This window comes from Arachis ipaensis, chromosome B4, assembly GCF_059453495.1.
Source record: "Arachis ipaensis isolate K30076 ecotype BB chromosome B4, ASM5945349v1, whole genome shotgun sequence".
Taxonomy (NCBI): Eukaryota; Viridiplantae; Streptophyta; class Magnoliopsida; order Fabales; family Fabaceae; genus Arachis; species Arachis ipaensis.
The window spans coordinates 100,065,822-100,089,062 of NC_142439.1; the positions used below are offsets into that span (position 1 = coordinate 100,065,822).

Genomic DNA, 23,241 nt, shown 5'->3' on the forward strand with positions numbered 1-23,241 from the left:
GTCTGTGGCTTGGACTAAATAATATTGTAGTTGACTCCTCTATAGATAGTGTAACTTCTAATTGCTATGACAACAGACTTTCTAGAACTATATTTTATTCCGATCCTGAACTCCCCATCCTCAGGATCAGAAATACCTACACAAAATAAAAATCGTCACTCATTGATCCATCCAAAATATAGATTAAGAAAAATGTATTATTTAGTAATCATGTGCTATGTTTGCATATTCGGGGAATTCCGGTGTATGCATGACGTCAAGATCCAAGTGACGCATAAAATGTGGAACGTCCATCGGTTGACTAGCTACGGGAGAAACCACTACATTCTCCAATGTTGCCTCACTCCCATACCACCATCCTCGTCTTCATCGCCGGCTTCATATGTAGCTTCGAAGTCCTCTTCACTATCACTGTTCATTATTCTTTCGTACACTTCAACTCTATCGTCTTCTATATCTGAATCATGTTGAATCCCATCTTATTCTACATTTTCAAACTCAACATTCAGATTGCACTTGAGTCTGCCGGTGAATATGGAACATATTCTGCATATTTGCTTCATCAATAATCGGCATAATATCAAATTGTATTAGACCATCAAACTATAATGGGATTCTGATACAGAATATTGCTCACTCTCTTAAACATATTGTTCTCCATGTTTTGACAAAAACCGTTCTGAACCTCTATAAACGTCATGGTGCATGGAACTACAAACAAAAACGGATTCTCACACACAAAGCTCACTCCCTCATGAGTATTCCGTATAATCTTACCATATACTACCAAATTTGTGGTACCATCCATCACACCAGAAATACAATCAAACAACTCTCATCTTTGCAATGAAATGATATCGAACTTTACCTTATTTAGAGAGAACCCTCAACACACCCCCACATGTTGAATCTTCAAACAATCAGATTCAGACACATGTCACCACGCTCCCCAGAAATTGACTAGCACTCTCCCACATATTATATTTCCAATCGATCAGACCTGAACACATATCATCACACTCTCTACGTGTTGACTTAGCACGTTTCCCATGTTGGCAATACATCTTCCACATGTCAAAGCTATTCTACTAATACGTGTACTAATTTGTAAATACACCAAATACATCCATTTCTAATAAAAATACCAGTAATATTTTTATATTATAAAAAATGAGCCTTACTGATCTGGCCTGAAAATGAATGCAATGAAGCACATGCATTCTCCAAATTCGATAAACTTGATTGTGTCTGAGGGTTGCAACTAAAATATGATCATTAATTAATTATGACAATAAATTATCTTTGTGTGACGAAGTTATATTACCTCCAATAAGCGGGGATTTCTTACGAAGCTTGCATCCTCTTCCATGCTGACACTTGGTATCTACGAGGAAAATCGAAATGAATGTCAAATCAGTGATATTTAGGAACTAAGATTTTTCTTTTTCTACATAAAAAAACTACTATATTATCGCCGCAGAACTGTAGCGGCATAAGCAACTGCTCTAAATTCAACCAATGTGCAACAACCCTTCAACTGACTTATCATAACGATTTCGATCTACATGCAGGTACATCTAACTAACTTATGTAAACTTAGCCAGTAAATATAATTTTGAATGTGATTTGGAAATTATTGATCCACATTCAACTTTGTGAAGTTTATATTTATATAGGATTATATTATATATATACATAAAAAATTAATTAAAAACAAGTTATTATATATAGAAAAATGTATTTATTATCTCAAAATTTTTTTATATTATTATAAACAAATTTAATTATTTGTTTATTGTAGATTTAATTATTTTACTACATTAAGTTTAATTTGATTATTCTAATAATTAATTATTTAATTAAAAATATATAAATTAATATATATACAAAAGAAATTAGTTACCAATCAACTATTCCGGATAGAAATACATATTTGATTTCATAATTTTGTATTATATTACTATAAATAAGTTTAATTATTTATTTATTATAAATTTAATTATTCTATTATATGACATATTTGATTATTTTGATAGCTAATTATTTAGTTAAAAAATATAAATTAATATGTATAATAAATATAAAAAAATATATAAAAGTTCGATTTGATGACTAACTTTTTATATATATAGTATTTTTTTTATGTATAATGATACATAAATACATAAGTATTAATTTTTTTATTGATTTTTAGTGTACATATGTATAATCTTTTTTCTTTACATCTTATGTGGTGTTTAATATTGAATGATAATCTCAAATTATTTATATATTTATTTTCGTTACTATGGCATCTTGGTGCTAGCTTTGCAACGAACTAACTTTTAATTGGTCAATTTTAACTAATGTATTTTACTTTTTAATTATAAAATTATTTTTAAATTATTATTTTTTTTGAATGATTTAGAATTTAAAATTTATGATTTAAAAATAAAAAAATAATTTTAAAAAATAGTTGACATTGAAAAAAAGTTTCTGTTTAAAGCTAAATATTAATATCCTTATATCTCACAGCAACTACTTTTTCACTTGAATTGACCTTTTGGCATAAGATTGAATAATGTAGAGTAAAAACTATTTTTCTTTTTTGAAGCTTAAGATAGAAACTCTAAAAAAAAAAGTTTAGGAATCAGTATTTTTATTAAAATTTGGTGAGCATTTAATCAGCAAAAAAAAGTGAGTAATTTTATATTATTGGATAAAATTTCACACCATTAAAAATATTAATAATAGTTAATTCATAGCTACAAATCATAAAATTTGCTAGCGTCCTAACCTCCTCCCAAAAAAATTAAAAAGTATCATTCTTTGTTAGTTGTTACATACATACCTTGGCATTTTCCATTCACCGGATCCCATTGAAAGCCAGCATTGCACAAGCACTTACCTTCTCCACCTGCCACCGGATCCGGCAAACAACGAGAGTTTGCCACATCCAAGCAATCCCCCGCTACCTTGCACGACGGCTCGGCGGGAAGCTGCCACTCTATCTCCACCCCCGGCTGCCACATACTCACAGGCAAAGAGGGATCCAAATTGGGAAAGCTAGCATATGCAGCACAACGATCTTCCCTAACCCTAATCCTATGTGAAGTAGCAGACCCACCGGTCTTTACATCACAGCATAATTTCGAGGCGTGGCTCGTCACGCCACAATTCTTTGAAATTACCGCATTGCCCTCCTCAATGTACTTATGGCAAATGCTCGTCGAGGAACAGTTGAACAGCATGGTCAAGATCTCAAGGGAGCAGTTCATGAGGATCAAAGTGTTACTTGAAGTAATGTTGAAGGGTGAGTTTGTGTCAAGCCACATCCCTTCGTTCTTGAAATCACGTGACATGCACGTGTTGTTGGCCAAACCCGGTGGCTGAATCACAAGACGCTGCAACGTGGGATTGATCGAGGTGATAATGTATGAGGAACCATTGATTGTGTCGAACCAAAGCGTGCCGGAATTGCATCTAATCTTGTAATTTGGGTCCCCACAATTTGGAGAAGTGCTTAGTGGATATGGCACTTTGATGTGGCCACAATCTTGACAATCTTTTACAGCATTTACGCATAGTGTAATAAGGATTGTAGTGATTAGGACTAGAAGAAAGTGCTCTATGATCGTCATTGATGAAGAATTACAAGTTATGGTGTTGCAGCAATGGTTGCAGCAATGGAAGTAGTTATAACTTATAAGCATGGGTTTAGTTTGTTTCATGGAGTGAAACTATTGCTGTGATTTAATTTATAGTATTATATTATATTTTATTTTGTAAATTAATTAAGAAGTAATCTCCAAATAGTCCCTTCAAATTTTTAATTCGCTTTAATTAAATTTTATTTTTTAAAATGATTAAATGTATCTTTCACTCTTAAAAATGTGAATCTCCATTAATCCAAATGTCATGAGTCATTTTAATGTTATTAATATGTGCAGTTAAGTGTCAATTTGACAGTTTAATTTGCTGTAAGCTGACATGGACAAACATTAAATTTAAATCAAATTATATATGGACCAATTTAAGTATTTTAAATAAATTTTGGACACTAATTTGAGTTAAATTCATTGTTTACCCACGTCAACTTACAGCAAATTGTCAAATTAGCACTTAACTGTATATATCAGCAATATTAAAACAGCTGATGATATTTGAACTAACAGAGATTTACGTTTTTGAAGATGAGGGATATATTTAGTCATTTTAAAAAGGGAAAAATTTAATCGAAGCAAATTGGAAATTTTGAAGACCATTTAGGGCATTATTTTAATTAATTAATGAAAAATGTTAAAGTACTATTAGAATTTGTTATTTGAGAAATGTTAGGAAACCAGCAAATTTTATAATTTATATTCATTAATTAATCATCATTAATATTTTTAATGGTGTAAAATTTCATCCAATGATATGAATTACTCATTTTTTTACGGATTAAATGTTAGCTAAATTTTAATAAAAGTATTAATCCTCTAAATTTTTTTTATTATTTTTAGTCATCGTTTAATTATTAATATTTAAAAATATAAAATAAAATATATTATTAAATTATTAAATTAAAAAATTAAATTAATAATTAAATAATAACTAAAAATAATAAATTTTGATGTTATTTAACATTTTTCATAATTAATTACTTTATTGAAGGAATGAAAATGAATAATCCTAGTTTACGCAGGTTGGCATGGAGTGCTCGCTCGCTCTCCCCCTTTAACCTCGTACATGAAAAGAATTGTTAGGGTCGGTGTATTCCTGGGACAGCTAGTAACTCTATCTTTTGTCTTTAATGGGGTGTTTTTTTTATTGTGTATTTTGTTGGTACAATGGAAATCGTTTTTTAAACCAATGAGGAGTTATTTTTTATGAGTGCAGACATCTCTATGGACACTATCAAGAGAAAACGACAAAATATCATTATGCATGTAGAAATAATACAGGAAGTCACTCACATCAAGTTGCCAAAAACTTTTTTTTAAAACATTTTATATTTACTAATTATCTATTAACACATAACATAGTGATTAGATTTGGTTTAATATAGTCGATTTTTTATTAAAATTAACGACTCAAATTGATTTATATAAATCGAACCGGGTCATGCTTAAAAAGAAATTTTTAATTTGAAAATCCTATTTCCTTCCTCTTTTGTTTCTTTCTCATTCTCACTAAGTTCGAGCTCTCATTTCTTTTACTGGAATTTGGCTCCTGACTCTGGCACTCAAGCTCTCTCCCTCTCTCATTTCCGATCTTTCTCATTGTCTCTGGTCACGCGCTCAAGTTCGTCGTCGCTCTCTGAGACGTCAGTTGCCACCGTCTCGAACTCAATCGCCCTCGTCGTCGCCGACGGCAGAAGCAACAGGTCCCGAAACTAGTCGTCGTCATCGCTCCCTATCTCGTCACCGTCTCACACTCAGTCCCGTGCCTTTGTTGCGCTCGTCGTCGCCGGCTGCAGAAGCCTCAGGTCCCCGGGGTGGTCGTCGCTGTTGTCTTCTTACTTCGACTCTCATTGTCAGCTTCCTCCTTACCATCAGCCAGCTTCGTGCAACAAGAAGCTGGTCCTAATTTGGTGAGTTCCAACTCCCCTATTCTTTAGAAATTTTCTATTGTAATATTTTAGATATTTTTGTTTATTATTTGGGTTTTGGATGTTCTGTTAGAGGATTTTGTTTTGTTTTGTTCATGTGCTGTTAGGATTAGCTATTTCAAAGATCTGAATTACAGAATTATTTTACTTGTATTCTTGAGGATGATCTAAAGGTGATGTATGTGTCACTATTCTATATGTAGGCAGTGATGTTTTATTGATTTTCTTATTGCACAATAAAAATAGTAACTAAGTATTATGTTTTTTTTCTTTCATACCTGTGCATATTGTCTATTCTTTTCTCATTCAAGTCTTCCTACTGGATCACTGTTTAATTATGTCATATAGAGGCTTAGTAGTTAGTGTCTATTAAGCTTGTTTGTAAAACTGCTTCAAAAGAGAAGCAATGCAATGATTTTGCAAGTAGGTTTAGGAAAGTTTGTTACTTATTATTTTGTTCCCCTCACAAATGATTTACAGCATATCATTGTTATTAAGTTAATGTACCTGAAGATATGTTAAGTCAGTTTGTTTCTGTAAATAAGTATCAAGTCCAATGTATGTAGTACAATAGAAAATTTACTCTCTTAGTAATTTCTAATTTTAAAATTCTACAAATTTATCAATTTATATTTCAAATTTGTCAAATGCTACTTTTTCAATTGGTATATTCTTTGGCTTATCAATCTACGATTTTTGATAGTGGATTATCAATATTGCTATGTCTACTCTCTTTATAATAGATGTTATTTTGACATTAGTATTTTCTTAATAATTAAATACGCAATTTCGTAACTGAGTGATGTGCCGAATGAGCAAAGCAGCTTCCAACAAGTAACATCAACCTAGGAATCCCCAACCTGGCTGCAGCATCTACAATCCGAGGGTAGAACATGTCAGTGACAATGCAATCTGCCTCCAGTTCCTCAAACAACTTCTCAATCTCCTTTTCCAACTGATTTAGTCCCTTTGCAATTTTGGAAAACATGTCCGGTGCCGTATTGGCGTTGAATGTTTCTACACTAACAGAAAGACCAACTTCTGCAGCCGGGAACTTAACGATGTGAGTTCTGATTGAACGGCCGAGCGAGGAGTCACGGCCGATGGAGCTCTGGAACAATGAGGCGGCTACTATGGTAACATTGACCCCGTGCATAGCGAAGAGTCTGGCTATGTCTATCATTGGTATGATGTGGCTTGTTGATGCGAATGGTAAGAACATTACTTTTATCTTAGTATGAACTTCTTCTTTTGCAGATTCCATGGAACCGGTAGTAAATTAAAGTTCACTATTCAACTTTACGCTGTTGCTTGAATTTATAGGAAAGATATCATACTTTTCGTAAGAAAAAAATGTGTATACATCTTGGTAGTTGTGCTTATTTTGAATTATTGTGAATTATATATAGGCTATCATCAAGCCTCAGTATGTTGACCACATTCTAAAAGCAGGACAAGGGAATGTAGGGCAGGTGCTTGATCAGAAAGATGAGAAATAAGAAGGCAGAGCTTTGTGCTGATCTAAAGCTTAACCAGGTTATAGATCGTAATGTTGGTGATCTTTTTGGTAGAGAGCTCTGAAGGTTTGCCATTGCAGTTGTTGCCATCCAGAATGCAGAGATATATATGTTTGATGAACCCTTTAGTTACCTTGATGTGAAGCAGAGACTGAAATCTTGTTTTATCTGCTTGAAATCTTGTTCGTGTCACTTTTTCTCATTTTTCTTTTTTCTTTTTGGTTTTATCTAAGCGACCTTCTCTATTTACATTAATTAATATTTATCACATTAAAGTATACTTTTTCGACAGACTCTAGAAAAGGCGGTTTCTATTTGAATTGCTAGAGTCGAAGAGTAACATATCTTAAAAAAATCATATAGTATAAAAATGTGACTTTGATAATGTATTGACTACAGATTAATTATAAGAAAATTAGAGAGACATATGATTTGAACACCGCCAAAAATATCAATGTCCTTATGAAAACATAGAAATAACAAAGTCTCAGTCCTTTGGAAAACAAAAAAATTCGAAAAAGAAATAAAATTACATAGACGGTAAGGGAGCAACGATGACGATCAGTCCCGGATCTGCTGCTTCTGTCGCCGGCGACGACAAGCACGACTGAGTTCAAGACGGTGGCGACTAACGACCCAGAGAGAGATGACGAGCTTGAGTGCGAGACCAGAGACAGTGAGAGAGGCCGAAGATGAGAGCAGGAGAGAGCTTGAGTACCAGAGCCAGCGAGCCAAATTTCAGTGAGAGAGATGAGAGCTCGAGTTTAGTGAGAGTGAGAGAGGGACAAAAGAGGAAGGGGATATGGTTTTCGAATAAAAAAAAATTAAGTATACCCGGTTCAATTTATATAAACCGATCCGGGTCGTTGATTTTGGTAAAAAGCCGACCATATTAAACCAGATCTAATCATTATGCTATGTGTCAATAGATAATTGGTAGGTATAAAATATCTTTAAAAAAAGTTGTTTTTGACAACTTGATGTGAGTGGCTCCCAATAATACAATAGCTTTTTTAAACTAATTAAGTGTTCTTCAGTCAAGTCATAATGCGCTTTTTCTCAAACATACGCACGCACATATTGCTACTGTTATTTCTTCTTCCTCTTTTTCTCCAATTCTTCTTTTTTTTATTAGCGTCAGTATTTTGATTATTTTTTTCTTTTTTTCCGCACGTTGCTATTTTTTCTTTTTCTTTCTCTTTTTTCTGCACGTTTCTTTTTTTAACGTGTCGTTGTTGTTATTGTCACTATCATTATTATTGTGGTTGCTGCTTTATCTTCTTCTCCTCCTATATATATTCAATAAAAATAATTTTAAAAATTTTGATGTACAACACAAAAAAGTTAGTGCACGATAAAAATATTTTTATCTCATATCAATAAATTTTTGTACTATGTGCAAAATTTATATGTTGTGTATAAAAATTTATGTGTTTTGATCTACAAAAAAATTTTGGTACTTAGTAACAAAATTTATGTACTGAAGAAGTACGGAGATACAAAAATCATGTGATGCACATGCATGTTTTTTTTTCCTACTGGATTTGTATCAATTTGGTTGAACTTGGTTACCAAAAACTCTTGTATATATAGTATCATTGTAAATAATATTATGGTCAAACATAGATATATCAATAAAATAGATGGCTAAGTTTTTTTTCAACCAAGTTCAACCAAGTTTTCTTGGGGTATGCATGCGCTTCTTCTTCTTCTTCTTCTTTGCACTTCTTCTTTAACAACGTTGTCGTCATTTTCGTCTTTTTCTTCATCATATATATGTTCAGAAAATTATAGCATAGAAATTTTGATTTACAACACTAAAATTTTGGTGAACAACACAAAAAATTTATTGTCCAACACGAAAATTTTAAAAGGACTCACACATAATCAACAAAATATGCATAACACATAAATTTTGGTACACAATACAAAAATATTGGTACATAGCATATAAATTCTGGTATGAATCATTGAAAATTTTGGAGGATTCCAAATCAAGAATATTGACTCATCCAATTAACAAAATATATTTGCAACAAAAATTTATGTGTAATGTGCCAAAATTTCTGTACTATGTGAAAATATCTACGTGCTATGTACAAAAGTTTTTGTGTTATATGTAACATTTTTTGTGCTATATTAATGAGTTTATGTACAAAAATATTCTGTGCTGCAAAAGTGCACAAAAAGAGAAAAGTAGTGATGTATGCACATGTATTTTTTCTCTTAGACTTGTACAAGTTTGATTAAACTTAATTACAAAAACTCTTGTGATCTGGTATCACCATAGATATATAGTACTATTTTTGTCGTACAATATATATAAATTAATGCACGGACAGTAAAAAAAAGAAAACAAAAAATTCAAGTGAGATTATACAAGGACGTGCATGTTTAATATTATCATAATAAAGTATTAAATAACTTATTCAATCAAGTTTAAAAAAAATCATGCTATCATTCTACACTACAAGAAAAATATTGAATACCATCGAATTTAGTATCGCAGAATAACAACGACTTTACCGGCAGATTCGATAATAAATTTGTCGGATACAAATTTTATCGTCGGATTCTCTTTTCCGACGGTAACGCCGACGATAATAAATAGAGAAAAAGGTAAAAAATTGGCACCTTAGTTATAGTCGGATTTACAGGTGAATAAATCCGCCGATAATTTGGATTAGTGAAACGTTACGTTTTGGTCAAATGTGAACATTTACTGGCAAATTTTTTCGTAAAAAATTCGACGGTAATTGTGCCCTAAATTTGAACCGCGAACCCTCTTCCCCTTCATTTTGAATCTCTCTCTCTCTCTCTACACTATCTCATCTCTCCCTCCATATTCTCTCTGGTACCTCCCTCTGACGACCCATTCTTATCGTCTGGCGATCGTTCTTCGTCTCCCTGCCGAACCTCCGCTTTTGTCGCTGTGCCGTCGAACTGCCGCTGCTCCCTCCAGGTAGCACCCCCCTTTCCAACTCTCATTATTCAAACTCCATGCATTTTTTTTCTGTCTTGATTAGATTAGAATATAGGATGTTAGGTTGATTAGTTGTTGATTACGTCCATTAGTTTGAAGTTGTGATTAATAATTTATTGATTGTTGCTGATTTTTGTGATTAAAATATACATATTGTTGATTCTTTTAAAAATGGCTCAAAGAGCTTTTAATAAAATTTTGGTTTGATTATTAAAATCAATACTTGCTTTCGAAATAGTATGTTTGAATTCTATGTTGGAGTTCTTAAAATTTGATGTATTGTGGCTGTTTTTAAGTTTCAATGTATGATTGATTCTTCATAGAGTTTGTTTTGATTGTGGAGGTTATCTCAAAATTTAGGGGAGGTGATGTCAAAATTTTTTGCAAATAATATAACTGTGGGAGGAATTGCGTTAATTGGTGGCTCTTTGCAAAAAATATAAATGTACACATAATTTGTGTTGTATTTGCTGTTTTAAGTGATTTAAAGTGTCTATGAATTTGATCTTTGCTATTACATTGTATTCATGACTAGTGTTTAGTTATATGCTCTTTGCAGACATGACGAGAGGTAGAGGTGTCATGGATCGACCTCGTGGTCGTGGTAGAGGAAGGGTTCTACTGATACCCCTATGACTTCTCAATCGTCTCCCTCTACTCTGACTATCTTTGTGATGTCATAGGCAATGGGTGCACAGGACCAGCCGTTCATCATGGTCACTAACTCCAACTACGTAGCTCCTACTGCTGCGCCACCCCCACAACCAGTTAGTTGTCCATCTGCTTCATCAGAGTGGACTCCTCCACCACCTCCATCCACTCGGCAGCACACTATCTCGACGATCCCACCTCTAGTGATAGACATCACGGTGTCGGAATCCTCTCATAGATCCCAACTAGATGCCCCTCTACCATCTCCCATCGTACAGATGATGATTTGGCCTTATGCGATGGGACTTCGGCGTGAGTACTATTTCAAGTCTTTTATATGTAACCATTTTAGTTAGTTAGTTTAATTTAGTTACACTCAATTTTTTAGTTTTAGTGGATTTAGGTTGTTAAGATAGGTTTGATTTAGTTTATTAAGTTTGAACTGCTTATTGTGTTTGATAATTCTTGATTGTTGATGGATTGTTGCTGCTTACGTCATATAATGCCATATAGATGAACTACTAACCTTAACTAATTGATAATTCTTGATTGTTGATGGATGTTGCTACTTGATTCTTGATTCTTGTTTGTTGATTGTTGATAGATGTAGCTGTTTACGTGAATTGTTTATGGATGTAGTTTTGGCGCATTCTCGTTATGGATAAACACTGTCAAAATTTTTAAAAATTCTAAATATAATTGAAGTTTATAGAAAATTTCGAAAAACTTTTTAGTAAACTACTAATCCTAAGTTTTTCATTGATAGATTTGTCCCAAATAACAATGCATGTATACAGGAGTGTACTAATGTCATCAAGCTGATGTACGACCACCCATAGCCGAGCTACAAGAAAATTCCAGTTGAGACCAGAGAGCGATGGTTTCATAAATGGGCGGTAAGAACTCAACATATTCAAACCTTAGTGTTAGTTTATATTTTCTAAGACTCACAATCTCATGATCAGAAAGATCTTCGACTATCGGATGGCTAGGCGGCTTCAGTAGATGTTGGCGAACGTACGTTAGCACCGTGACCACCTCACCATTTGCCTCCTCTCAGACATTAAGAAGTGACTGTATGAACATTGGGAGACTGATGAGGGGTTCAAGCACCACCATCTCACCAACAGAGCTAACAGGACATCCTCTAGGTTGTCAAAGTATAATGTGGGTCAGTGACTTTGATGAAGACTAAGGCAAGGCTGGTAAGTAACTTGTTTCATTTTGTTATTAAGTTCGTTTAGTCTTAATATTATCTCATTATTACTTGACTTAACATGTGGTTTTAAAATCTGTAGTCTAAGCCATTGAATTGTGAGGCAACGAAGGCAGAGACCTTCAAGTATACTCATAGGTTGAAGGAGAACAAGGAAAGATCCGATCAGCAAGCCACGGATCATTACGTGAGTAAACATCATGTGATATACCATTTTTAAATTAACTGCAACCTAATCATAAAATGTGTTACAAAGGAGTCCTACACGCGGAGATTGGAGGCCGCATATGAACCGTACAAGAATTGCGTGTACGAACTCGGATCTTTCTTCATCGACAACCTTCGTACGTCCACATTGAGACATTCATCTGCCTCTGCCACCAATCGGCTCATCTATCCCGAGGACGGTGAGGATTTGAGGGAGTAGGTGCTACTCTCCACCTGGAGCCTTCAATAACAGCCTCAACAGCTGCGGGAGTCTGAGGAGAGATAATAGGTGATCCTCTCATGCATGATAGACACAGATGACCTCAGGTTGGAGTGGAGGTGTGAGCTGGAGTGGCTTTAGCAGATGGAGCAACACATGGCACTGTACAAAGAACAGATGCACGTTGGTGGCAGCAGTGCTTATGGGAGGGGCACAGACATCACCACTTAGGTTGCCGCCTCAGCAGCAGGACCAGCGGGATGACGACGACTTTTAGTGACTAGAATTTTTTTATACACTGTTTGATTGTATTATATCTTCTATTATTTCACTTTTCATCTTATTTGTATACTTGATAATTTAACATATTGTGCTTCTATTATTTAGAATTTGACTACTAATTGTGCAAAAAAATAAATTTAAATAAAAATTTTATAATTTGACCACTAATTTCATCAAAAAAATATTACAAAAAAAAAATGAACTTACCGTCGGATTTTCCGAAGGAAATATCCGACGGTAAAAATGCAAGAACAAAACAGTTTGGTGCCAATATTACTGTCGAAAAAAATTTGCCGATAACTGATACAAGATATTCATAGCTTAAAAAATTAATTCTTCCGCTAAGTCTACCGCAAGTTACTGGCGGATAACAAAATCCAACAGTAAACATTTACCGGCAAGTTTATATTGTCGGATTGGAACTGACGAAAATTTCGACGATTAATTTATTACCGGTGAATTAATTTCGTTTTTTCGACGGTATTCAACATTTTTCTTGTGGTGGTAATCAATTATTTATTTTCTCAACCATGCTATATTTTGCATAAAAAAGAATTAGCTATCAATTATTTATTGTATAAAATAATGAAATATTTGATATTCATAAAAAATTTATTATTGCTATAAAGAAATAATTAATTATCCTATTATGACAGATGCAATTATTTGATTAGTTTATTAAAAAAATATGTGGAATAATATTTATAAATATACATATATATCATATCTGACTTTTTATATTTATAATATTTTTTTGTTATTTTCTACTTTAAGATTTATAAACTTACACTTGAACCTATATAAAATGGAACAGTTTTACAACAACTTGGAAACTATATTGTGTGGTTTTTATATCATTAATTTTATACCACAATTTATTTTGTATAGTATACCTCAATATATTTCTAAGGTGAATTATATGGTAAAGATGTAAGTTTACAGATTTTTTCTTTAATAGAATAAAAGAGAGATTAATAAAGGTAGGATCCATATTTTAAATAATAATAAAATAATAAAAAATAACTATAAAAGGAATTATATTCTTTCTCTATACCACTCCAATATGTACAACCCCTATTTCTAAACCAGTGATAACGTTGACCTTTTTTTTTTCCGCCTTCCCTGCACGTGATTATACTTCCCCAATATAATGTTTTCATAGGATCTAAACAGATCCGACAATGATAAAATCTTTCTAGAGATTTGATTGTTTTAAATCTTATAGCATATGCATATAGGGTGATGCCCAAGGTATAATTCTTTCAAGAAATTAAAAGAGTAGTAGACTAGTAGTGGTGGACCTTTTCACATCAAATTTTAATAACCGCCGTATAGACCGTAGGCCAAGGCTTTTACGTTTTACCAACTTTCAAATTCAGCTTCTGATTTCATCATAATTCGGGTCTTCTACTTTGCATTCATACATGTTCTGATTTTTGTGCTCTTATGCCTTTCATAGAGCTCATCTTCTTTTACCATCTCAAGATTTATTTCCTCAAATGAATACTTCCGTGATAGTTTTGGATCCATGCTTCTAACGTTTTATAACAATATCATTCATTGACGACGAGAAGTTGTTATCATAGTAGACGACAAAAAATTGCTCAAGACAACATACCGATGAACATACATATACGGACATCATGAATTGACTAAATCTCTATAGTGAATTCTCAGATACACGGTCTTCATCATTTTAATCTTTTAAATTTAAAATTTACTATAAAGTATCCCAAATTTAGCTTTGGACACTATTTTTGCTTTTGAACCTTTTCCGATACTGAGTCAGGGAACGGAATGCAAAGTTGACTTGGACTTACCATGCTAGACACTAGTTGAACAAGTTGTTTCGTTTTGGCACTTAAACAAGCTAAAAACATTCTCGTTTTGGAGAATGAGAGATAAAACAGTTTGCACATCATATAAATTATTCCTCGTCTTCTCCACTTCCACTATTCTTCTTTTTCGTTTCCAATTATTGGCGCTAGTGAAAGTTGATTTCATTAGTTTCTGATTTTGGTGGAACTAATACACTACTAGGTTGGAGTGTCCGATCACACCTATGTGGAAGTAATGAGTTTGCTCCCTTCTCTTTCACACCCAAGGTATGTGTCGAAGTTGGGGTTTACTTTTTTTTTTTGGTTGCAATGCATGTTCGATTGTGCTTTACGGTAGTGTTTTTAGTGTCACAAAATATATAAGCCATTTTTTTGCTACTGTAATGTCTAAGGTTTCATTGATTTTCTTATACGTTGGGATGGAGTTTGAGGTTTATGCTCTGTTTTTTTTAATGAAACAAGAGATGTTAATGGCGTTAGGACTGTGCATTGTTAAATTCTAGTTTTCGATTTGTGTTTTGATTTGTGTAATCTACAATGAAGTGTATAATGCATGATATTTGGATTTCTGCCTTATGGAATGAATGATCCATAATTTTATTCTAATGTTTTATGGTTTATTGATAAACCACTATTTTATGGTTTATCTTGTGCTCAATCGAGTGGTTTTTATCAATCCTTTACCCACTTATTCATACTATTTGCATGGTTTTACATTTGTCTTCCTAATTATGTGCTTTGATTGAAAACATACTTCTTTGGCCTTAAGTTCTCTATGTTTAATCCTCTCTTATTACCATTAGATGCCTTGATATGTGTGTTAAGTGATTTCATATATTACAGGGTAAGAATGGCTCAGAGGATGGAAAGGAAGCATGCAAAAGTGGAAGGAATACAAGAAGTTGGAGAAATTGCTAAGCTGTCCAGCCTGACCTCTTCGCACTAAAACAACCATAACTTGAGCTACAGAGGTCCAAACGACGCGGTTCTAGTTGCGTTGGAAAGATAACTTCCGGGGCTTCGATTTGATATATAATATGCCATAGTTGCTCTGACGCTAAGTGACGCGACCGCGTGCTCCATGCGGACGCGTCACAGTGACGAAAAATCAGCGTGTTTGAATTCGCAACCAGCGAATTCTGGGCTGTTTTCGACCCAGTTTGCGGCCCAGAAAACACAGATTAGAGGCTATAAAGTGGGGGAATGCATCTATTCATAAGGAAGCTCTCATAATTCACTTTTCATAATTTTAGATGTAGTTTTTAGAGAGAGAGGTTCTCTCCTCTCTCTTAGGATTTAGTTTTAGGATTTAGGATTATTTCTTCTTCATCACAGGTTCAATGTTCCTTTACTTTAAGCTTCCCTTCTACTTTTATTCATTTCATTACTTTAGTTGATTATTTGATGTTGCTAATTTGGTTTATGGATTCCTATGTCCAATTTAACTTTCTATTTAATATTATTTGAGGTATTTCAGATTTAAGATTGCTTGCTTTATTTATATTGATGCTTTTAATTTAATTTAGATATTTTTCCTTTTGGCTTTGGTTAAGTCATTGGAGACACTTGAGTTATCAAACTCATTGTTGATTGAAAATTGGAATTCTTCAAGAATTAATTTAGGTTCCAATAACTCTAACTTTTTCCAAGGAAAGACTAGGACTTGAGGAATCAGAATTAATTCATCTACTTAACTTACCTTCATAGTTAGAGGTTAACAAAGTGGGAGAAAAATCCAATTCTCGTTACAATTGATAAGGATAGCCAGGATAGGACTTCTAGTTTTCATACATTGCCAAGAGTCTATTTTATAGTTATTTATTTTATTCTTCTTATCATTCAACATACTGCTTCATTACTTTCAAAACCCCCAATTTACAAACTCATAACCAATAATAAGAACATACTTCCCTGCAATTCCTTGAGAAGATGACCCGAGGTTTAAATACTCGGTTATCAATTTATTTAGGGGTTTGTTACTTGTGACAACCAAAACGTTTGTAAGAAAGGTTGATTGCTTGGTTTAGTAACTATACTTGCAACGAGAGTTTATTATAACTTCTAAACCATCAATCTTCAGTTCTTCATTTATTTTGTGATAGTGCATACGAATTAATTAATTAATTAATACAATGATACATCATGGGAAAAGTTCCTAGAAAAATAAAGATGGCAGATTGATTTATTCCCTAGATAACAGGACTTCTTATTTGGATAAAATTGATGTGACACTCTAGACGTGTTTTATGTAAAGAACAACCAAAAGAAGCTTGGGTATAATAGCCAGATACATAATTGATGGTGACTTGCTCCTGGGAGGATCCTAGAAGTTAGTATGAGAAATCTTAACAACAACAATGAATTCATGGAGATGTGTTATCATCCTCAAAAGAACAAAGACTTGGTTGAATGGAATGAGACTGGGGTCTACTTGAATGATGAAGAAGAAGAAGGTTCTAGACAGGTACCAAACATCACCAATCCCTCCATAAAATTGAACCCTACTGAAATTAATAATGCAAAGGCTACTACCAAGACATCCCCAAGTTTGGCACTCACTTCAACTAATGTTCCTGTCCCCAATTCTAAGCCCACTAAACCATCTCTAACTCTAATCCTGGACCTAAGTATCTCCCACCCTAATTTCACTACTAGGAAGACTCTCCTTATAGCCAAACCACAAGCATCTTCTAAATCTACCAGTGTCACCAAGACAGCATCTAAGAGCACATCCAACCCCACTAAGGAACATGAGAAATGGTTAAGGAATTGAAATTTGATTATATATGATTTGTCGTGAAAATATTTTTACACGAATCAAAGTGAAAAAACATAAGGATTTCCTTTCTTGAAAATTAAACATCTCCAAAACCTTTAACATTCTTTATTCACGGTTTTCTTTCTTCAAATTCATAAGCATGCATTCATTCACACCAAACAAATTCTCTCTCACTGTTCTCTATTATTTCAAGATTCACATTCCTCCTCTTGTAAATGTTTGATTGATCTAATTAGAAGATTTAACTAGAAGTTACTTAACTCAATCCTTTAATCCTCATGGGAACGATATCCACTCACCGTGGTATTACTTGGAGCAGTTTGGTGCACTTGCCAATATTTGAGTATATCAAGTTTTTGGCTCATCACAAGGCAGCCCTTTAGTGTAGATTTTCAATCGAGACTCCCAAACTAGTTGGCTCATGGTACCAGGTGATGAGGCACCCCTCGGATTTACCTACCCAAGCCTCTCCTTGACACAACAAAACCACAAGTACATAACTAGAAAAATCTTTTGATCATTTTATCCCATCTATCTCAGACATTGGTGCTCAGAGCCTTTAGACTCTAAATGTTTTATTTCAAGGCAACTCTTTAGTGTAGATTTTCTATCGATACTCTCAAACCAGTTGGCTCAAGGTACCAGGTGATGAAGCACCCCTCAGATTTACTTACCCAAGCCTCTCCTTGACACAACAACACCATAAATACATAACTAGGAAGATCTTTCTGTTCTTTTTATCTCATGGTCCTAGACATTGATGCTCAGAGCCTTCGCTGCTTTTTTTTCTTTTTCTTCCCTTTTTTTCCACAATTCTCGTCATTCAAACTGTTTCAAGGTTTTAGACTTTTGCAAGGATTCTTATAATACTTTTCTAGATCTTGTTCCAAATATTCTAAATCTTTCTTCATGCAAAATTTCACACACATTGAACCCATTATGTAATCACTTCTTTTTTACATCACCCACATTTTTCTTAATCTTACTTAACTTAAATAAATCAACAGAGAATAAATATTTCCGTTGTGGTGGAAAGGGCCATTAGTCGCGTACCTGTCATACCCCCAAGCACCTAGTTGATCTTTCTCAAGCATCCTTGAAAAAGGATGACAAAGGAAAGGAGACGAATTTTGTTTCAAAGAATGTTGTTGAAAATTACACTCCTCATTATGAAGTATCTGATTTTTTTGAGGATTCTGAAGAAAATATTGGTCATTTGATCAATAATAGAATAGTTTAATATGTGGGTTTGTTAAGTACTTGATGAGCGGATATTTTATACGCTTTTTGGGGTTAATTTCATATAGATTTTAGTATGTTTTAGTTGGTTTTTAGTTTATTTTTATTAGTTTCTAGGCAAAATCTACATTTCTGGACTTTACTATGAGTTTGTGTGTTTTTCTGTAATTTCAGGTATTTTCTGGCTGAAATTGAGGGAGCTGAGCAAAAATCTGATTCAGGCTGAAAAAGGACTGCTGATGCTGTTGGATTCTGACCTCCCTGCACTCAAAATGGATTTTCTGGAGCTACAAGACTTCAAATGGCGTGCTTCCAATTGTGTTGGAAAGTAGACATCCAGGGCTTTCCAGAAATATATAATAGTCCATACTTTGCTCAAGGATAGATGACGTAAACTGGCGTTCAACGCCAGCTCTCTGCCCAATTCTGGCGTCCAGCGCCAAAAACAAGTTGCAAGTTGGAGTTCAACGCCAGAAAAGGATCCAAAGCTGGCGTTGAATGCCCAAAACAGCCCCAGGCACGTGAGAAGCTTTAGTCTCAGCCCTAGCACACACCAAGTGGGCCCCAGAAGTGGATTTCTGCACTATCTGTTATAGTTTACTCATTTTCTGTAAACCTAGGTTACTAGTTTAGTATTTAAACAACTTTTAGAGATTCATTTTGCATCTCATGACATTTTAGATCTAAATTTTGTACTCTTTGACAGCATGAGTCTCTAAACTCCATTGTTGGGGGTGAGGAGCTCTGCTGTGTCTCGATGAATTAATGCAAGTATTTCTGTTTTCCATTCAAACATGTGTGTTCCTATCTAAGATATCCATTCGCGCCTAACTATGGAGAAGGTGATGATCAGTGACACTCATCACCTTCCCCAATCCATGAACGTGTGTCTGACAATCACCTCCGTTCTACATCAGATTGAATGAATATCTCTTAGATTCTCTAATCAGAATCTCCGTGGTATAAGCTAGATTGATGGCGGCATTCATGAGAATCCGGAAAGTCTAAACCTTGTCTGTGGTATTCCAAGTAGGATTCTGGGATTGGATAGCTGTGACGAACTTCAAACTCGTGAGTGCTGGGCGTAGTGACAGACGCAAAAGGATAGTAAATCCTATTCCGGTACGACTGAGAACCTGCAGATGATTAGCCGTGCGGTGACAGCGCACCTGGACCCTTTTCACTGGAAGGATGGATGGTAGCCATTGACAACGGTGATCCACCTACACGCAGCTTGCCATAGGAGGACGTGCGTGCATGAATCAGAGGACAGAGGAAAGCAGAGATTCTGAAGACAAAGCATCTCCAAAACTCCAGCATATTATCCGTTACTGCATAACAAGTAACCTTTAATCCATGCTCTCTTGTTTATTCGCAACTCAACTGATAAATATAATTGACTTCCTGACTAAGAATTGCAAGATAACCATAGCTTGCTTCAAACCAACAATCTCTGTGGGATTCGACCCTTACTCACGTAAGGTATTACTTGGACGACCCAGTGCACTTGCTGGTTAGTGGTACGAGTGTGAAAAGTGTGATTCACAATTCGTGCACCAAGTTTTTGGCGCCGTTGCCGGGGATTGTTCGTGTTTGAACAACTGACGGTTTATTTTGTTTCTTAGATTAGGAAAATTTTTCTTTTTTTTTTGGTTTAGAGTCTCTTATTATTGTTCTTGGTTAAAAATATCCTTCTTCAAAACAAGTGTTACATTTACTGTCCAATTGGCTAGAGCGTTGGTCTAAGTCCGTGGCAGTTTGGTATACTTTTTTTTTTAAATCCTTTTCAAAAATAATAATTTCTCTATTAAATTTTGTGCCAAACTTTAAGTTTGGTGTTTTCTTATTGATTTCCCTTTGATTTTCGAAAATTTTAGTTTGGCTTTCTAAAAATTTTAAGTTTGGTGTTCTTTCTTCATGTTCTTGTGTTCTTGTGAATCTTCAAAGTGTTCTTGAGTTTTTCCTTGTGTCTTGATCTTAAAATTTTTAAGTTTGGTGTTCCTTGGTGTTTTCCCTCTAAAATTTTCGAAAACAAGGAGCATTAGATCTAAAAATTTTAAATCTTGTGCTATTTTATTGTTTTTCTCTTTCCTCACTAAGTTCAAAAATATCTTTTCTCTCTAATTTTAAAACAAATTTTCGAAAATTATTTTAAAAAAAAAATTTCAGATTTTTTTCAAAATTTAAAATCTTTTCCAAATCATATCTTTTTCAAAACTTCCTTACCACTTTCTCTCCCCTCATTTTTTTTTTCGAAAATCTTCACCTATTTTTATTTATTTTATTTTAATTTATTTTATTTTCAAAATAAATAAATAAATAAATAAATAAAAATAAAAATTTTTTATTGTACATCATCTCCCTTTCTCCACCATGGATCTAAGTGGAAATGAACAGTCCAGGAGGACTCTGAGGTCATATGCTAACCCCTCTACTGCTTCATATGGGAGTAGTATCTGCATACCCTCCATTGGAGTCAGTAGCTTCGAGTTGAATCCTCAGCTCATTATCATGGTGCAGCAAAATTGCCAGTATTCTGGTCTTCCACAGGAAGAACCTACAGAGTTTCTGGCACAATTTTTACAAATTGCTGACACAGTACATGATAAGGAAATAGATCAGGATGTCTACAGACTATTACTGTTTCCATTTGCTGTAAAAGATCAAGCTAAGAGGTGGTTAAATAATCAACCTAAGGCCAGCATAAAGACATGGAAACAGCTGACAGAAAAATTTCTGAATCAATACTTTCCCTCAAAATGGATGACACAGCTAAGGCTGGACATCCAAGGCTTTAAACAAGGAGATAAGGAATCTCTTTATGATGCCTGGGAGAGATACAGAGAGATGCTACGAAAATGCCCCTCTGAAATGTTTTCAGAGTGGGTTCAGTTAGACATCTTCTATTATGGGCTTGCAGAAGGAGCTCAGATGTCTCTAGATTACTCAGCTGGTGGATCTATCCACATGAGAAAGACAATTGAAGAGGCTCAAGAGCTCATTGATACAGTTGCCAGGAATCAGCATCTGTACCTAAGCAGTGACCCTTCCATGAAAGAAGAGGTTAAAACAGTAACTGCTGAACTCAGCCCTGTAAAACAAGCTGCTGAATTCAATCAGCAATTGGACTTTCTAACAAAGCAGTTAGCCGAATTCAAGGATAAACTACAAGAGACAATGATGGCCAATATAAATATGGAAGAACAACTGAAGCAAACAAAGCAGCAGCTGTCAAGACAAATAACAGAAGAATGCCAAGCAGTTCAATTGAGAAGTGGGAAAACATTAAATACCCCACCTCAAGGCAGCAAGGAGCCAAGAAATGAGCAAACCACCCAAAATTCACCTGAGGACAGTAAGAGGCCAGGGAAAAGTAATTCTGGCATTAAAACGCCAGCAATCTGGTGGAAGGCTGGCACTGAACGCCCAGACCATGGCCAAGACTGGCGTTCAACGCCAGTAACAAGCAAGGACTGGCGTTCAACGCCAGAAACAAGCAAGGATCTGGCGCTGAATGCCCAAAATGGGCAAGATCTGGCGCTGAACGCCCAAAATGGGCACAGTTCTGGCGTTCAGACGCCAGAAACAGACAAGGAGTTGGCATCTCACGTCACTCCAGCTTCTAACTCTGGCACTCAATTGCTAGTGAGGGATCAGACACACACAAGTGCTGATGACAACCCCTCTAAAAAGGCTTCTTCAACCACTTCTGTAGGCAATAAACCTACAGCAACTAAGGTTGAGGAATATAAAGCCAATATACCTTATCCTCAAAAACTCCGGAAAGAGGAGCAGGATAAGCAATTTGCTCGCTTTGCAGATTATCTCAGGACTCTTGAAATAAAGATCCCATTTGCAGAGGCACTTGAGCAAATACCTTCTTATGCCAAGTTCATGAAAGAGATCTTGAGTCATAAAAAGGATTGGAGAGAAACAGAAAGAGTTCTCCTCACTGAAGAATACAGTGCAGTCATTCTAAAAAGCTCTCCTGAAAAGCTTAAAGACCCTGGGAGTTTTCTGATACCATGCATATTAGGAGGTAATTGCACCAAGACAGCTTTATGCGATCTTGGGGCAAGCATCAACCTAATACCTGCATCCACTATCAGAAAGCTTGGCTTAACTGAAGAAGTTAAACCAACCCAGATATGTCTCCAACTTGCTGATGGCTCCATTAAATACCCATCAGGTGTGATTGAAGACATGATTTTCAGAGTTGGGCCATTCGCCTTTTCCACTGACTTTGTAGTGCTGGAAATGGAGGAGCACAAGAGTGCTACTCTCATTCTAGGAAGACCCTTCCTAGCAACTGGACGAACCCTCATTGATGTCCAACAAGGGGAAATAACCCTGAGAGTCAATGATGATGAGTTTAAGTTGAATGCTGTCAAAGCCATGCAGCATCCAGACACACCAAAAGACTGCATGAAAGTTGATCTTATCGACTCTTTGGTAGAAGAGATCAACATGGCTGAGAGTCTCGAATCAGAGTTAGAAGACATCTTTAAAGATGTTCAGCCTGATTTGGAGGATTCAGAGGAGATTAAAGAGCCTCTGAAATTTTCTCTGGAAGAGGAAAAACCTCCTAAACCCGAGCTCAAACCATTACCACCATCCCTGAAATATGTATTTCTGGGAGAAGGTGAAACTTTTCCAGTGATCATAAGCTCTGCTTTAAATCCACAGGAAGAGGAAGCACTTATTCAAGTGCTAAGGACACACAAGACAGCTCTTGGG

At 34.9% G+C, this 23,241-nt stretch overlaps 1 protein-coding gene and 1 pseudogene across 1 annotated transcript; both read right to left on the minus strand.

The window, feature by feature from the left end:
- Positions 1 to 14: 14 nt before the first annotated feature.
- On the minus strand, positions 15 to 3,620 carry LOC107636586 (wall-associated receptor kinase-like 15). Its single transcript, XM_088484724.1, has 4 exons — positions 2,831 to 3,620; positions 1,325 to 1,384; positions 353 to 457; positions 15 to 136 (listed from the first exon to the last, which is right to left on the minus strand). Exons 1-4 carry the CDS (start codon positions 3,618 to 3,620, stop codon positions 15 to 17), a joined length of 1,077 nt encoding a protein of 358 aa, XP_088340850.1.
- Positions 3,621 to 6,347: 2,727 nt separating this feature from the next.
- On the minus strand, positions 6,348 to 6,836 carry LOC148568561 (soyasapogenol B glucuronide galactosyltransferase pseudogene; annotated as a pseudogene).
- Between the last annotated feature and the right edge of the window lie 16,405 nt (positions 6,837 to 23,241).

Excerpts from the sequence above, each read along its gene's own strand:
- LOC107636586 (XM_088484724.1), bottom strand. The coding sequence starts at position 3,620 with ATGACGATCATAGAGCACTTTCTTCTAGTCCTAATCACTACAATCCTT. Across the intron at positions 458-1,324 it reads GAAATCCCCGCTTATTGGAG|ATATAGAAGACGATAGAGTT; the intron begins GTAATATAACTT and ends AACATGATTCAG. Across the intron at positions 137-352 it reads CGATGAAGACGAGGATGGTG|GTATTTCTGATCCTGAGGAT; the intron begins GTATGGGAGTGA and ends TATTTTGTGTAG.